This window comes from Mobula hypostoma, chromosome 3 (genome assembly GCF_963921235.1).
Source record: "Mobula hypostoma chromosome 3, sMobHyp1.1, whole genome shotgun sequence".
Lineage (NCBI taxonomy): Eukaryota > Metazoa > Chordata > Chondrichthyes > Myliobatiformes > Myliobatidae > Mobula > Mobula hypostoma.
This window is the reverse complement of record NC_086099.1, coordinates 42,303,637-42,321,492: the sequence shown is the minus strand read 5'-3', so window position 1 is coordinate 42,321,492 and position 17,856 is coordinate 42,303,637. Positions and strand designations below refer to the sequence as shown.

General features: G+C 43.7%; 1 protein-coding gene across 1 annotated transcript; it reads left to right on the top strand.

Moving 5' to 3' along the window:
- Positions 1–6,456: 6,456 nt before the first annotated feature.
- Positions 6,457–15,012, top strand: LOC134343392 (granzyme K-like). Its single transcript, XM_063042097.1, has 5 exons — positions 6,457–6,517; positions 10,815–10,974; positions 12,006–12,159; positions 13,194–13,463; positions 14,833–15,012. The coding sequence occupies exons 1-5, from the start codon at positions 6,457–6,459 to the stop codon at positions 15,010–15,012; spliced, it is 825 nt and encodes a 274-aa protein (XP_062898167.1).
- Positions 15,013–17,856: the final 2,844 nt, after the last annotated feature.

Genomic DNA, 17,856 nt, shown 5'->3' with positions numbered 1-17,856 from the left:
CCGCGCTGTACCTCCTGCTTTTAGTTGCCACAGGTTTACAGTCGGGGGTCAGGTTGGCGAACAGCGGTGGGGGAGGGATCCTGAGGGTGGAGAGGCCGCAAGTGGTGTCGGTAGTGTGGCAGCTGGCATGATGTTGGGTGGGATGCGCGGGTCGGTGTGTGTGTGTGGTCAGTAGTGGGGTATGTGACATATCTCTACAAAACGGGATTTATGACAGTAATTGGCAGGAGGGGCCCATCATACTTTATTGTCATGCTTTTCAGGTGGCTCTGGAAGTCCAACCCCAACAGCACAGGGGCACACAGTTGAGGCAAGACCAGTAACTTAAAGTCCCGATATTCTGTGCCCTGCACCACTAGCGTCGCTACACAACCCCCCCGGATGTCTGCTGTATGCGACCCGGAGGCCATGGTGACCCTCTGACTTACCGGCCGTATCATGAGTCCACAATGCTGCACCGTGGCCGGGTGGATAAAACTCTCCGTGCTGCCTGTGTCAAACAGGCAGCTTGTCCTGTGCCCCTCCACCAGGATGTCCATCATTGACCTTGCGAGCTGGTGGGGAGTGCTTTGGTCGAGGGTCACGGAAGCCAGGGTGGGGTCGCTGTCTTGGTCCGGCGCGGTGGGGTGGCCCATGAGCACCCGTTGGTCGTTGGCGTTGGGAGGTGGCGCCGACCAAGATGGCTGCCCCCATGTCTCGCATGTGGTGGCGGCGTGCAGGGAAGATGGCGGCCCCCATGTCTCGCACGTGGTGGCAGTGTGCAGGGAAGATGGCGACCCCCGCGTCTCGCACACGGCGCTGCTCGATCCCGCTCGCGGTTTTGACTTACAGACCTTGGCGAAGTGGCCCTTCTTTCCGCAGCTGGAACAGGTATCTTGTCGGGCCGCGCAGCGTTTCCGGGGGTGCTTCTCCAGTCCGCAGATGTAGCACTTCGCGGACTCATGACTGGCTGCAGCCGAGGTCGATTCGCCGGCGGGTTGCGGGGTCTGCGGCGCCCACGAGGTCATCGGGGGATCGCGTGCCTGGAGAGCTTCGGAGTTATGCAGAGCAGCCTCCAACGTATCAGCCAGCTCGATCGCCGAACTTAGGGTAAGATCGGCTTTTTCCAGCAGCCTCTGACGCACGTACACTGACCTGGTCCCCGTAACGAAGGCGTCTCTCACTAGGAGTTCTGCATGCTGCGCCGCCGTCAGCTCCTGGCAATTGCAGGCTCGCACGAGCGTCCGTAGGGCCTGGACGAACTCAGCACTCGATTCCCCGGACCGTTGTTGCCATGTCGCTAAAAGGTGCCAAGTATAGACGCTGTTTATCGGCCGCAGGTATTGTCTTTTGAGTGTGTTCATCGCGCCGTCGTAGTTCGGCTGGTCTCTGATCAGCGAATAAACCTGTGGACTGACCCTGGAGAGTAGAACTCTGCGCTTTGCTACGGGGTCGGTCGCTTTAATCTCCTCTAGATACGCTTCGAAGCAGGCCAGCCAGAGTTCGAAAGCGTTTCCAGCATCAGGCATTTGTGGATCGAGGTCTAATTTGTCTGGTCTGAGCGCCTGTTCCATGTTTTAAAATGTACAGCGAATAAAATTGAAGCACCTTCAGTTACTCCAAAAGACTGAGGTTTGGTAAAATACTGAAAGGCTTTTATTCGCTGTACAATATGACCTCCACAGCGAGTGTCTGCCCCCGGACTGAGGGGGAGGGGCAAGGCGAACACCTTTATACAGGACTCTGTGGGAGGAGCCACAGGGGCAGTCAGCAGAGGTATGTGTCCAGACAGGTAACCGAGCTACAACATATATACATGGTTTACCACACAGTGGAGTATGTTATATTCCATTATGCTGACCCTCTCCTTTGCTTTGGTCAGAAAGAATATGTGTACTGCTTTCAGATGTGCAGACCAGCGAGCTGAGATTCTCACTGACATCTTCAACATCTCCCTGAGCAGTGCCATCGTTCCTACGTGCTTCAAGGCTGCCACCATTGTCCCCGTGCCAAAGAAGTTTTCAGTGTCTTGCCTCAACGACTACCGTCCCGTTGCACTCACATCCATCATCATGAAGTGTTTCGAGAGGCTCGTCATGAGGCACATCAAGACCCTGCTGCCCCCCCTCACTGACCCCTGCAGTTCGCGTACCATCACAACCGTTCAACAGATGACGCCATTGCCATCGCCCTCCACCTGGTCCTAACCCACCTGGACAAAAAAGACACATATGTTCGAATGCTGTTCATAGACTTCAGTTCAGCATTCAACGCAATCATTCCTCAGAAACTGATTGGAAAGCTGAGCCTACTGGGCCTGAACACCTCCCTCTGCAACTGGATCCTAGACTTCCTGACTGGGAGACCTCAGTCAGTCCGGATTGGAAGCAGCATCTCCAACACCATCACACTGAGCACGGGGCCCCCCCAGGGCTGTGTGCTCAGTCCACTGCTGTTCACTCTGCTGACCCACGATAGTGCTGCAACACACAGCTCCAACCACATCATTAAGTTCGCCGATGACACGACCGTAGTGGGTTTCATCAGCATACAGAGAGGAGGTGCAGTGGTTAACAGATTCGTGCAGAACCAACAACCTGTCTCTGAATCTAAACAAAACAAAAAAGATGGTTGTTGACTTCAGGAGGACACAGAACGACCACTCTCTGCTGAACATCGATGACTCCTCCATAGAGAACATTAAGAGCACCAAATTACTTGATGTTCAGCTGGCGGAGAATCTCACCTGGTCCCTCAAAAGCAGCTCCATAGCAAAGAAAGCCCAGCAGTGTCTCTACTTTCTGCGAAGGCTGAGGAAAGTCCATCTCCCACCCCCCATGCTCACCACATTCTGCAGAGGTTGTATTGAGAGCATCCTGAGCAGCTGCATCACTGTCTGGTTCAGAAATTGCACCATCTTGGATCACAAAACCCTGCAGTGGACAGTGAGGTCAGCTGAGAAGATCATCAGGGTCTCTCTTCCCGCCATGACAGACATTTAGACCACACGCTGCATCCGTAAAGCAAACAGCATTATGAAGGACCCCACACACCCCTCATACAAACTCTTCTCCCTCTTGCCATCTGGCAAAAGGCACCGCAGTATTAAGGGTCTCACGACCAGACTATGTAACAGTTTCTCCCCCGAGCCATCAGACTCCTCAATACCCAGAGCCTGGACTGATACCAACCTACTGCCCTCTCCTGTGCCTATTGTCTTGTTTATTATTTATTGTAATGCCTGCACTGTTTTGTGCACTATATGCAGTCCTGGGTAGGTCTGTAGTCTAGTGTAGTTTTGTGTTGTTTTAATAAGTTCAGTGTAGATTTTGTATTGTTCATGTAGCACCATGGTCCTGAAAAACATTGTCTTGTTTTTACTGTGTAGTGTCCCAGCAGTTATGGCCAAAGTGACAGTAAAAAGTGACTTGACTTGACTTGACTTGACTTGAGATCAGATTATCAGGAAATCTAAGGCCTGAATGAACCCAAGGAGGTAATGCCAACTGGAGGGCACTAAAAGGTCGAAAGTTTAAAGGGGGGAGTTTAAAGGAGATTTACAAGGCAAGTCTTTTTAAACATGATAGTATGTGCCTGGAATGCTCTTCCAGTGGAGGTGATGGAAGGAGATATTATAGCAATGTTTCAGAGTCATTTGGACAGACACATGAACAGGCAGACAATGAAGAGATGTGAACCGTCTGCAAGCAGATGTATAGTGTAAATTGACACCATGATCAGCACAGACTTAGTGGCCTGAGGACTTTGCTATTCTGCTTGTATATTCTGTGTAAGTGTCATGGTCATGAGAAAATTGTAGAAAGACATTGACTTTTAAAGGGGATCTGAGAGAAACATATTAGATAGTATGAAGAACAGAAAACTATGAAAAGATAACAGAGTGGCAGATGGTGATGTGGGAACAATCTGGTATCATTCAGGACTGGTGTCAATAACATTTCTGCATATTTTGTGAGATCATTCAAATGGTACAGGAACTGTGCTAAGGAGAGGGCAGCTATAAACAAAATGATAGTCTGGATGAGTGAAATGGCTTCACTGTATTTAAGCAATTTATAACCAGATTTAAAAGATACTTTTCATACTTGAATAATATAAAGTTTCAAAACTTTCATACCCAGACCTTGCCTACCACAGTAGTAAGGATATAGTAGCTGGCATTTCAGCTGGTGGACTACAATTCATAGAGTGTATTATTGATTGGAGGCATGAGTCTGATTCCCATCCTGCCAGATAGAGAGTTTAAGCTGCAAAAGTTATTGTAAAATGGCAGTTTCCTTCAGCTCTGGTGACCATAAAGTTGTCAAATCTCCATCAGAAATGATTCTGGTTCACTAATGTCCTTCAAGCAAAGGTGAACTGGCATCATTACCTGTTTGGGCCTGCTTGTGAGTCCAGACCACTGACAGGGTTGACTTTTAATTGGCTCTGGAGTTGGGCTGGGTAAGAGGGCAATTGGGAATGGACAATAAATCCCAGTTTTTCCAAGTGATGGTCACACTCTGTCCATCTCACCTAATCCATTTATCCAGTTTTATGACATTATCTCTAATCCTTCTGCACTCACTGGGCACAAGAGGAATGATAGCAAGGAGGAACTTGCATGAGTTTTCATGTTTCAAGGATTGAAGATGTTCCAAAGTGCTTCACAGTATTGTTCAAACACCAAATGAACACCTTATTCTTCTCTCAATAAGGCCATTGTCATTTTTCTGTCAACTTGAGGAGCTTATAAGAGTCTTAGTTCAACATCTCTTCCAAAAGTTGACACCACCAACAAGGGAACCCTTCATTTCTATTGCTCTGGACTGTTGGCCTGGTTTACTGACCCCAGGCTGATATACAAGTGAGTGAGAACAATTGTGTAAACTGGATTTTATCAGTTTAGATCCTGATCCTCTCCACAAGGATACAATTTCCAGGATCTGATTGTGGACGGTAGTCAGAAACAGGAAATCTGAAGAGATTCCATGTGGTAGTTGTTCATTGGCATCAGTCCAATTACACTGGACTACAATTTTTTTCAAAAGTGTTGTCTCCTCAGAATTTATTTTTGTTTATGGTAGGCCGGTTGAAGCTGAACACAATATAATTTTAGACAAGCAGCAGACATAAAAGTTGCTGGTGAACGTAGCAGGCCAGGCAGCATCTCTAGGAGGAAGTACAGTCAACGTTTCGGGCTGAGACCCTTCATCAGGATTAACTGAAAGAAGAGCTAGTAAAGAAGAACTAGAAGAGCTAGTAATTTTAGACCACGTACTTGTGTAATGTAGAAATTTAGAAAAACAAGAAACTAACTTTTATTGAATATAATGCATTTAATTGTATAATGATGCTGATGCTTTGTAATAGTTAACTAACCTAAAAACGTTCTGTGGATATTTTTCATTTATATTCAGTGTCTGAGGCTTCTCACTAAAGTGTCCAACAATAATCAGCCAATTGCCCAGATGCCATTTGTCAATGACCTGGTGACAACTCAGTATGTTCATCACTGACAGCACCAGGATTTGCAGGAAGAAGTCTAAATGGGAATGCTGAAAATGAATCTTTAGTGACATATTGCACTTCATGGTTTTGTATGCTTGAAGCATGTTGTCAACCAACTATTCGTAGTTTGGTGCTCTGTAGTTGCCAACATTCTTGAATGAATTCCATGTGATTTTCTCTAGTCCCACTAGAAGTTCTTTGAATTGTCTGTAATTGATGACCTGTTTGATTCGTGGACCAACAAAATTAATCTTGGCATCAGCTATGCTGTCTTGAATAATGAATTGAATTAAAAATATAGGCTATTTCCAAAAAAATGGTGTGTGATAGGGAAATTTCATTATGATTTTCATGATCAGCAGCCCAAAATCCATAAGATGCACCCTGAAGTATTCAGGAACCAAAATATTTGACATCTGGTGTTATTGTCCCTTTCATTCCAAAAGTCCTATCCTCAGCTACCATCTCAGTCATGGATATTCCCATCTGCTCTTTACAATCTTCACAAATCTATGAACACATGGATGCCATCTATATTAATCCAGTGTAATAATATCATTTGGCCTTGGATTGTCAATATTTGAAAGTAAATGCAATAAAGTGGCATATTCAAATAATGTCTCTCGAATTTAGTGGTCTTTTAAGACATCATTTAGTATGCATTCACATAGGATCTAAATAAATATGTCCTGCATGTTATCAGGTTAGGCCAATGAAATGTAAAGAGATAGGCATCAAAATAAAAAGCAAACCCTCAGTGATACCCACAATATTTGCTGAAAATTTCTGGTTTGCTTTGACCTTGTCAGGTGATTTTCCATAACTGATATGGATTCAGATTAGAAAGATTAGCAAATCTTCATGTTTATTGGTGGTTGGTGGGGTCACTAAAATAAATAAACCACTTCCCTCTAAGTTTATTATAAATTGAGCAATAACTTTGGTGTGATCACAGAAGAAACAATGATGGAAGCATCACTGTACAATCCGCTTGTTTTGTCAATTGTCATCTTCCTAGCTCCGGCGTGTAAGTAGCAAAATAAGGAATATTTAAGCACTTTACGTTGATGAAAGATTTTAGTTTAATTGATGATGCACATCATAAGCATAATTTGTGATAATCAATGTAAATTTTCAGTGATAGCTATATAAAAATTTATCTATATATATGGCAATAGATGTCTATCTCATTGCTTTTCCTTGTAATTTTATTTCTTACTTGGAGAGGACCACTATATAAAATGTGGTTACAAAATTTCAATGTGCAACATGTCAAGCAGCATCTATGGAGGGAAGGAAATTGTAGAAGTGTCAGATTATTGTTTCTCCAGCCTGTGGCATCTGCTGTTTTTTGTGTCTCCTTGCTCTACTATCATTTTTTCTTGCAAATCTACTTGATAATATTAAATTTTTAACTAAATATTATTATCTTGAGGATTAATGAGGAGCTGTTGGATTTAATTCTGTTGGGTATAATTCCACGTGGTAGTCATGGGCCCAAGCTATGCCTGCCTCTTCGGAGACCTTGAAGAACAGTTAATGTTTGAAGCCTTCCCCGGTTACACTCCCTACCTCTCCCTTCACTACATTGATGACTGCATTTGTGCAGCCGCATCACCATTGCACTTGTCAACTTCATCAAATTTGCCTCTAACTTCAAACCCGCCCTTAAATTCACTTGGGTCATTTGGCATCTTCCTCCCTTTTCTTGATCCATCTGTCTCCATCTCTGGAGACAGACTGTCAAACAAAATCTTTTACAAACCTGCCACTTCTGCATCCTATCAATGCCTCTCTGCAATCTTCGACAATCCTCTACACTATCCACAACACCACCAACCTTTGTGTTGTCTGCATACTTGCCAACCCACCCTTCCACCCCCAACAGCCAGGTCGTTAATAAAAATCAAGAAAAGTAGAGGTCCCAGAATCAATCCTTGTGGGACACCACTAGTCAGAACCCTCTAATCCGAAAGTACTCCCTCCACCACGACCCTCTGCTTTCTGCAGGCAAGCCAATTCTTAATCCACCTGGCCAAACTTCCCTGGATCCCATGCCTTCCGACTTTCTGAATGGAACCTTGTCAAATGCCTTACTAAAATCCATGTATATCACATCCACTGCACTACCCTTGTCTATATGCCTGGTCACCTCCTCAAAGAACTCTATCAGGCTTGCTAGACACGATCTGCCCTTCACAAAGCCATGCTGACTGTCGCTGATCAGATCATGATTCTCTAAATGCCCATCGATCCTATTTTTAAGAATATTTTCTAATAGCTTTCCCACCACAGACGTAAGGCTCCCTGGTCTATAATTACCCAGACTACCCTACTACCTTTTTTGAACAAGCGGACAACATTTACCTCTCTCCAGTCCTCTGGTACCATTCCCATGGACAACAATTACATAAAGATCCTAGCCAGAGGCTCAGCAATCTCTTCCCTCGCCTCGTGGAGCAAGCTGGGGAATATTCCTTCAGGCCCCGAGGACTTATCGGTCGTAATGTATTTTAACAACTCCAACACCTCCTCTCCCTTAATATCAACATGCTCCAGAACATCAACCTCACTCATATTGTCCTCACCGTCATCAAGTTTCCTCTCGCTGGTGAATACTGAAGAGAAATATTCATTGAGGACCTCGCTCACTTCCACAGCCTCCAGGCACATCTTCCCACCTTTATCTCTAATCGGTCCTACCTTTACTCCTGTCATCCTTTTGTTCTTCACATAATTGAGGAATAACTTTGGGTTTTCCTTTACCCTACTCGTCAAGGCCTTCTCATGCCCCCTTCTTGCTCTCCTCAGCCCCTTCTTAAACTCTTTTCTTGCTACCTTATATTCCTCAATAGATCCATCTGATCCTTGCTTCCTAAACCTCATGTATTCTGCCTTCTTCCACCTGACTAGATGTTCCACCTCACTTGTCACCCATGGTTCCTTCACCCTACCATTCTTTATCTTCCTCACCGGGACAAATTTATCCTGAACATCCTGCAAGAGATCTCTAAACATCGACCACATGTCCATAGTGCATTTCCCTGCAAAAACATCATCCCAATTCACACCCGCAAGTTCTAGCCTTATAGCCTCATAATTTGCTCTTCCCCAATTAAAAATTTTCCTGTCCTCTCTGATTCTATCCTGCTCCATGATAATGTTAAAGGCCAGGGAGTGGGGGTCACTGTCCCCCAGATGCTCACCAGCTGAGAGATCTGTGAACTGACCCAGTTCGTTACCTAATACTAGATCTAGTATGGCATTCCCCCTAGTCAGCCTGTCAACATATTGTGACAGGAATCCGTCCTGGACACACTTAACAAACTCTGCTCCCTCTGAACCATTGGAACTAATCAGGTGCCAATCAATATTAGGGAAATTAAAGTCACCCATGATAAGAACCCTATTATTTTTGCACCTTTCCAAAATCTTCCTCCCAACCTGCTCCTTGGTATCTCTGCTGCTACCTGGAGGCCTATAGAATACCCCCAATAGAGTAACTGCTCCCTTTCTGTTCCTGACTTCCACCCATACTGACTCAAAAGAGTATCCTGCTACATTACCCACCCTTTCTGTAGTTGTAATAGTATCCCTGACCAGTAATGCCACCCCTCCTGCCATTGCCCCTCTATCCCTTTTAAAGTACTAAAATCCAGGAATATTGAGAATCCATTCCTGCCCTGGTGCCAGCCAAGTCTCTGTAATGGCCACTACATCGTAATTCCATGTATGTATCCAGGCTCTCAGTTCATCACCTTTGTTCCCGATGCTTCTTGCATTGAGGTACACACACTTTATCCCTTCTACCTTACTACTTTTACACCCTTCATTCTGCTTCTCTTTCCTCAAAGCCTCTTTATATGTTAGATCTGGCTTTACTCCATGCACTTCTTCCACTGCTCTATCGCTCTGGGTCCCATCCATCCCCCTTGCAAATTCGTTTAAACCCTCCCGATCGATGCTAGCAAACCTTCCTGCAAGGATATTGCTCCCTGTTGAGTTCAGGTGCAACCCATCCAATCTGTACATGTCCCACCTTCCCCAGAAGAGATCCCATTGATCCAAAAATCGAAAACCCTGCCCCCTGCACCAACTCCTCAGCCACATATTCAACTGCCACCTCCTCCAATTCTTACCATCACTATCACATAGCACTGGCAGCAATCCTGAGAACGCCACCCTTGAGGTCCTGTTCTTCAGCCTTCTGTCTAGTTCCCAAAACTCACACTTCAGGACCTCATCCCTCTTCCTGCCTATGTCGTTGATGCCAACATGTATCATGACTTCTGTTTGCTTTCCCTCTCGTACCAGGACATCGTGCACACGATCAGAGACATCCTGGACTCCGGCACCCGGGAGGCATCAAACCATGCGGGTGTCCTTCTCACGTCCACAAAATCTCACGTCTGCTCCCCTGACTATAGAGTCTCTGATGATGACATCTCTCCTCTTCTCCGTTCCACCCTTCTGCACCAAAGGGTCAGAGTCAGTGCCGGAGGCCCTGCCACCGTGGTTCACCCCTGGTTGGTCATGGGGCTCAATATTTTATGTGCTCAAAATCAAAGGACAACTCCATATTTACAATGTATGGACCATACTTTCTTTGAATTTGTACACAGACTTCACACTTCCCCATTTGCATGCACACCACAGACATCTGATTTTAATGAATTTTCTTCAATATTGTCTAGTCAGGGATTCATGGCTTTGAGGAACTCATTGTTCAGAGATGCACTCCAAATTAAATCCACAACACATATTCAGATACGAACACTTGTAACCAAAGTCATTTGTTAAATGTAAATGGCTAATCCCCTCAAACACCTTTGACACTTCTATTCCCGGGATGTGGTTTTGGGTTTCCTTCCGTCTACTATTGATGCTCCCCTCACGCGAATCTCCTCCAATTCCTGTACTTCTGCACTCACCCCATCTTCCCTCTGCCGTAATATTGATAGAGTCCCTCTTGTCCTTGCCTACTAGCCCAACAGCCTCTGCATCCAACACATTATCCTCCACAATGTGGACCATCGGGAAGGAAACCGACCACTAATCATATCTTTACATCCCCCTCCCCACCCCGCTTTCTACAGCGATCGATCCAGTGCCATATTGGCCTGAGTCCATTACTCTCTGCACCTTCTTACACTCTTGTATATTCGAATGGCTGTGCAAGGCATGATACAACTACTCTGGGGTTATCCCTGTCAAGGTTAATTAGGGATGGCTAATAATTGCCAGCATTGTCAATGATGTTCACAACTTGAGTGTGAATAAACATGCATGTGAAATGAAATGTCAGTATCTTCTATATATTGCAGATCCCGGAGCTAAAATTATTGGAGGTCATGAAGTTGAACCGCATTCCAGACCTTATATGGCATCTCTCCAACTATATATCGGGAGCAGACAGTACATTCCCTATTGCGGAGGTGCTTTGATCACACCGAAATGGGTACTAACTGCAGCACACTGTGAAATGTAAGCTATGTGATGAATGAATAAAAAAGTATTTTGTGATTAACATACAAGTGCTTAGCTCCCAATCCTAGCTTTCATAAAATAATTACTTTTACACTGTTGTCACATCGTCACTAATATGTGTATCACTGTATAACTGGCATTTATTTTTATCAGCACGTTTCAGTTTGAATAGTCAGATAAACACTCAGTGGCCACATTATTAGGTACCTCCTGTAGCTAAAATAAGTGGCCGCTGAGTGTATGTTTATGGTCTTCTCCTGCGTAGCCCATCCACTTCAACGTTTGACATACTGTGAGTTCAGAGATGTTCTTCTGAACACCACTGTTGTAACACGTGGTTATTTGAGTTACTGTCGACTTCCTGTCTGCTTGAACCACTCTGGCCATTCTCATCTTTCTCTCTCATCAACAAAGCGTTTCTGCCTAAAGAACTTCTACTTACTGGATACATTTTCTTGTTTATCACAAGTATCACTGTAAAAGCTAGAGAATGTTATGCCCAAAGATCCCAGGAGACCAGCAGATACTCAAACCATCCCATCTGGCACCAACAACCATTCCACAGTCAAATTCACTTCGATCACATTTCTTACCCATTCTGATATTTAGTCTGACCAACAACTGAATCTCTTGACCACGTCTGCATGCTTTTATGGACTGAGTTGCTGCCACATGATTGGCTGATTGGATATTTGCATTGATGGCAGGTGTACAGGTGTATCTAATAAAGAGGTATCTGAATGTATGATACCTGTTCCACAACTAGATTTTAGCACTCTAAGTGTAGGAGTAATTTACAATCAGCTTGTCTGATGAACACCTTGAAACAATTTCAATCAATATAGTCATAGTCCTTGCTTGGACACAAATAGGCTTTTGGAATTTGCACATTAACTACCAAATATAATGTTCCTGAATTGTATATTTCCATGAAGTTTACTATTTGATTGTTGCCTTCCTGATGAATTTCTGTAAACTATTTTTTACGTAAAGTGTGATTAATTATCTTTATTTTTGATTGGTAACAGGCCAATTGCATCAGGCCAGTTTCTTCAAGCAGTTCTTGGAGGACATTCTCTTTCAAAGTATGAGAAAAGTGAACAAAGACTGCGTATCATGAAACAGATTCCCATTACAAAATTCAACAATAGGACTATGAAAGATGATATCATGCTGCTGCAAGTACGAATTTTTTCTCATTCTTAGCAGTGTTTAAAATCCTTAATTTGCTTATTAGCAATGTTTACTTCACTGAACAATAACTGTTGAATGGCATTTGTGACATGGATAAGAATTATTGATTGTGGAGAACGTTAGTATTGGCAATGATCCCTCCAATCCATCCAACAGTCTCCTTGATTCCCTTCCATCAGGCAGGAGGTTCTATAGAAATAGGACAAGAACTGTTAGGATGTGAAACAGCTTCTTCCCCTGGGCTGGAACATGACTGAACTCCCTGCCACCACTCAGGTCTCATCAGTTATGAAGCGCCAGTAACACGTACTGTTTACTTTTTAACTATGAAACTTATTATTTGTGAATTTAATTGTGGTAATATTACGTCATGTGTTATGTGTATGAGGTACAGTATATGTACTGTGTTGTGACTGGTCAGGAGGAAGGTTGTTTCGCTTGGCTGAGTACAAATGTACGATTGAATGACAATAAATTGAACTTGAACTTGAGCTGTCTAAGCCTGGACAATGTCCCAGTTAACCTTGTCCTTGACATAGAAAGGGGTAGTAAGTTAATTGGTCACATGGGTATAGTTGGGTGGCTGGGTTCATTGGGCCGGAAGAGCCTGTTACTGTGTTGTATCTTTATACTAAATTAAATATAAACTTTTATTACAAGTGTGAAAGATGCTAAGTTTAACTTATTGGAGTTTAGTTATTAAGAAAGAAAGATAGTGAAGAACCTTCACAGTAGGATTAGTGCATTATGACCCTCACCCACATCACAATGTTCATGACAAATTATCAATTACATCCTGAAATGTAATTCATATTCATTTTACTGGTCATTTTTAATTGAGCCTCTGTCCCTTTGATCATCCGAAAAAACGAAAGCAGATTATCTGCAAAGTACAGAATTCTGGAAAACAAAATATTTAAATAGATAAACTAACAAATATCTTCAGGAGTAAAGAGGTCATTCAAGATATTTTTCACTTTTAGGAGCACAAATACATGAACTAAATGTTTTTGTGTCAACAGCTCGAGACTGCTGCAAAAATCAACCAGTGCGTGAATGTACTCAACCTACCGAAAGGAGGAATCACTGACATGAAATCTGGAACAACGTGCACTGTGGCAGGATGGGGAAAAACAAAAACAGCCAATTACTCTGACACACTTCAAGAGGTGGAGGTCAAGGTAATTCGTCGCAGAAAATGCAACAGCAAGAATTATTACAATCATACACCTGAAATAACCCAGGACATGATCTGTGCTGGTGACAGAAAAGGCAGAGCAGATTCTTGTCAGGTGAGTATGCTGTCTAGCCGCGTTATCAGTAACATTTCTATAAAGCTACTGGATTAAGTATAAAAACCCCAGTGATTCACTGGTGCCTTCTATAGATTGAAACTTTCCACCCTTCCTCAGTGTTACTGTGACTGGCTCTTACCTGCTTTCTGAAGGGCTACTCAGCTGAATTAAAAAAATCTTCAGAATGAGGTCCAGCATTACCTTAGGGAATCTAAAGGAAACTAGATTAGGCCATAAATGCAACACTTACAGACAATGTCCACATCCCAAGGTGGATTAAAAAAGTAATAATCAGATAAGTAAATGTGTATGTGTTGATTATGGAGGAACCATTTTCTTGCATTTTCTACAATCTCATTCTAGGCCCTGAATTTAGATGTCATCATAACTTACTATGATTTCTCTACCATGAAACTTTGTCTACCGTCAGTGTGATAATGAAATGGGCAGATGCAAGATAACAGAGTCAATCCAGAGAAATGGAACGTATTGATATGTCTAAAATGTAAAGAGAATTTATTCTAAATCATGTCAATTTGAAAATAAGCATCAGGCTAGATCTAGTGCTCTGTCTGATCCTAAGATCCGATTGGGGACAGAGTGGATCAGTCTGGCTGACACTCTGTATCCATGAGGTGCCCTGTGAGGCAGGCCAGGCTCGGGACGCCGAGCAGAATCAGGAATTGGATCCTGAGGATTTGCCTCCATGAATATCCTGACAGCCTTCAACAGCTCACAGTGAACAATATCAGAGATGATTAAAAACTACACAAGCATATTTAAAGAAAATTCTTTAAAGATAACTGATCATAATACAAAATGATTAAAACAGTTAAGATAAAGTAAATTTAATAGACTCACTTTCCGTTATTTAGTTATTTCACAGACCAGTGACTGCATTCAGTGAAGTAGGTTACTGTTCTTGTGTCAGCTAGTTTTGCTTAAAAGCAGGGGGGTCGGGTACAAAGTGAATCTGGCCAGATGCACGAGCTGGGTTCAGTGGAGAGTCGAGTGGCAGAGTGGACGGACGGCTACACCAGCATTTGACATCTGTTTCATTCTGAACTTTCACATTCCACCAGAATTTGAAGTTAGACTGAAGTACAGATTGTAGATGGCTGACAGTTTTCTACACAATAGCTAATTTAGGAATAAACTCAATCCAGGCCATCAGAAACATTCCATGAAAAGACTCTTTGCGAGTCCAGTTACCTACATTTGCTCCTAAAGTAAACTCACACCTCCTTGGTACAGCTGGGCACGGGTAATCATTTGTGATGTGATGTCAAACTGACAGTTTGCAGTCTGTCACTTTAGTGCTCAATTCTGCTCAATTATCACCTTCATCTTTTTCTCTCTCTTCCAGGGTGATTCAGGTGGCCCTTTGATATGCTGCAAAAAGTATACTGGGATTGTGTCCTTTGGCGGAAAAGACTGTACAGATCCCCAAAAGCCTGGGGTGTACACTTTACTAACAAAGAAATACATTGATTGGATTCGGTCTATAATCGGTTTACCACTGAAGGATGCTGAAGAGCTGTACTGAATAATCACAATCCTGCTTCTCTCTGCTTTACTTACACTGATGCTCAGTTAATTGGCCTAGAGTGCCGGCTTGCTTCTATCCTTACCTTCTCTGCATAGCATAATATTTTACCGCAAAGTGCAATAAAAAAAAACTATAATTCTCAAATTCCTCACCTTGTGAAATTCCTGTCATCTGATGTAAGTTATGAAAGTGAACTGAACCACATGTAGGTGACATTTTACACTAGCAGCAGTGACTTGCTTTGCAGAATTGATAACCTTAGAGATGTAGATAGTGGAGAAAATTAGATTCTGAGATAATTAGAATTGGCATTAAAATATCATCGATTGATTGTGGAGAAGCTTTATAGAGGTTGTCGCAAATTCATGGGCAGAAGGGCCTGCCCTGTGCTGTGACGTTCCTTGTTCTATCAAGTAAATATTTAACTTTTGAACTGAATGGTCCTCTTGCACTACCAATGATTCAATGAGATTTACAGGGAGATGTTGCTTCCTGCTTGTCATTGCGAACTGCCACAACTCCAACAGTGACCTTAGGTCAGCTGCAGGGTCATCAGCCGGGGACCACCACTCATTGATATCTCTCTCCCTTAGCCCTGCTCCATCTCCTGGTGGCACAGCAGTGACAGGGGCCTCCCTGCCATCGCCTGCAGCTTCCAATGGGGTTAGTTGTTCCTCAATTATGTCCTTCCTCCTCAGCCGCAGCCAAAAGCTGCCCTTTTCTGCCTCTTCAGCCAGCTCTCTGGTGGCCCTCCTGAGTCGCATTCCTGTCACTGCCATATCACAGGGTAACCTTGTCAGGGTAGATGATTGCCTCATGTCTTACACTCAGCTGCTAGGACTGAGAACTTCAGCCTCTCCCGCTCATGGGCAGCCTGCACTCCTTCCTCCCATGGGATAGTGAACTCAATGAGAACCTCTGCACTGTGAGCTGGAGTAGCTGCTCTCAATTTATCAATTGTCTCAGCTTAATTTGGCTACATAACAGAAATCTAATATCTCCATGATATCTAGACGCCTCCTTAGTTGAACAATTATCTCAACTCTCCAAATTTTTCACTGAATGCTTTAAAAAGTCTAAGTAACCATGAGCACCTCATTTGTTCCTACTTGCCTATACCTGCTATGCACCTCCTTTTTATCTCAAAACCAGGACCTTAACATCTTTTGAAAACCAAGGTTCTCTACAGTTATCCATACATTTTATTCTGACAGGTGCAGACAAGCTTTTATCACTCTCAATTTTGTTTTTGAAGGCCTCTCTCTTTCCAAGTACTTTGCCTAAATACAGCCTGTCCCAAATCCACACTTATCAAATCATTTCTGAATCCATCAAAATTGGCCTTTTTCTAATTTAGAATCTCAACCTGTGCACTAGACCTATTTTTTAGCATATATACTTTGAAATGTGGTCACTGGATTCAAAGTGTTCCCCGACAGAACCTTTTGTCACCTGCCCTGTCTCATCCCTGATAGCAGATTCAGCACTGTACACTCTCTCATCGGCACTTCTCTATACTGATGAGGAAACTTTTCAGAGCACATTTGACAAACTCTATCCAATCTAGTCATGCTACAGTATGTGATTCCCAGTCATTATCCGGAAAGCTAAAATCACCGACTATAACAACCTTATGTTTCTTGCAACAGTCTGGGATCTCTTTACAGATTTGTTCCTCTCAATCCCTCAGACTGTTGGGTGATCTGTAATATAGCCATTAATGTGGTCATACCTTTCTTATTTATCAGATCCACCCATAAGGGATCACGAGTCGAGTTCCGCAGTCTGTCCTGATGAAACACTGCCGTGAAATTTTCCCTGACTAGTAATGCACCCCTCCTCCTCTAATCCCTCCTGCTCCCTCACATCTAAAACAACGGAACCCTGGAGTATTGAGATGCCAGTCCTGCCTTTCCTGCAACCAAGTATCACTAATGGCTACAACAGCGTAATTCCATGTGTTGATCCATACCCTGAGCTCATCCGCCTTTCCTATGATATTTCTTGCATTGGAATATACGCAGCTCAGGACACTAATCGCACCATGCTCCATCTTTGATTTCTGACTCTGGCTGAGGTCTTACCAATATCTGCATCCACAACCTATCCACTAACTATTCTGGCACTCTGGTTCCCGTCCCCTGCAACTCTAGTTTAAACCCCACTGTGCAGCATTAACAAACCTTTCCACTAGGCTATTAGTCACCCTCCAGTTCACGTGTAAACCATCCCTTTTGTACAGTTCCCACCTTCCCTGGAAGAGAGCCCAATGATCCAAAAATGTTATGCCCTCCCTCCTACATCAACTCCTTAGTCACATGTTAAACTGCATAATCTTCCTAGTTCTGGCCTCACCAGCATGTGGATCAGGTAGTAATCCTCAGATCACAGCCCTGGAGATCCTACCCTTTAGATTGGAACCTAACTCCCTCCGCAGAACTTCATCATTTGCCCTACCCATGTCATTGGTACCTACATAGACCATGCCCTCTGTTCACCCTCCCATTTAAGAATGCAGAGGACTTGATCTGAGATATTTCGGACCCTCACACCTGGGAGGCCACATTCCATCTGGGAATCTAATTCTCATCCACAAATCTCCTGTCCATTCCCCTAACTAATGAATCCCCAATCACCACAGCGTGTCTCTTCTCCCCACCTTCCCTTCTGAGTCACAGAGGCAGACTCAGTGCCAGAGATCTGACAGCTGTGACTTTTCTCTGTTGGGTCATCCCCACGAACAGTAAACAAATAGTGGTATACCTGTTGTTGAGGGGGATGCCCACAGGGCTGTTTAACTGGCTGTTTAACTACTTTCCCCTTCCTGACTGTCACCCGTTC

Bases quoted from the DNA above. Each gene is read 5' to 3' on its own strand.
- LOC134343392 (XM_063042097.1), top strand. From the start codon at position 6,457: ATGGAAGCATCACTGTACAATCCGCTTGTTTTGTCAATTGTCATCTTC. The intron at 6,518-10,814 runs GTAAGTAGCAAA...TATATATTGCAG, and splicing joins CATCTTCCTAGCTCCGGCGT to ATCCCGGAGCTAAAATTATT. The intron at 10,975-12,005 runs GTAAGCTATGTG...GATTGGTAACAG, and splicing joins ACTGCAGCACACTGTGAAAT to GCCAATTGCATCAGGCCAGT.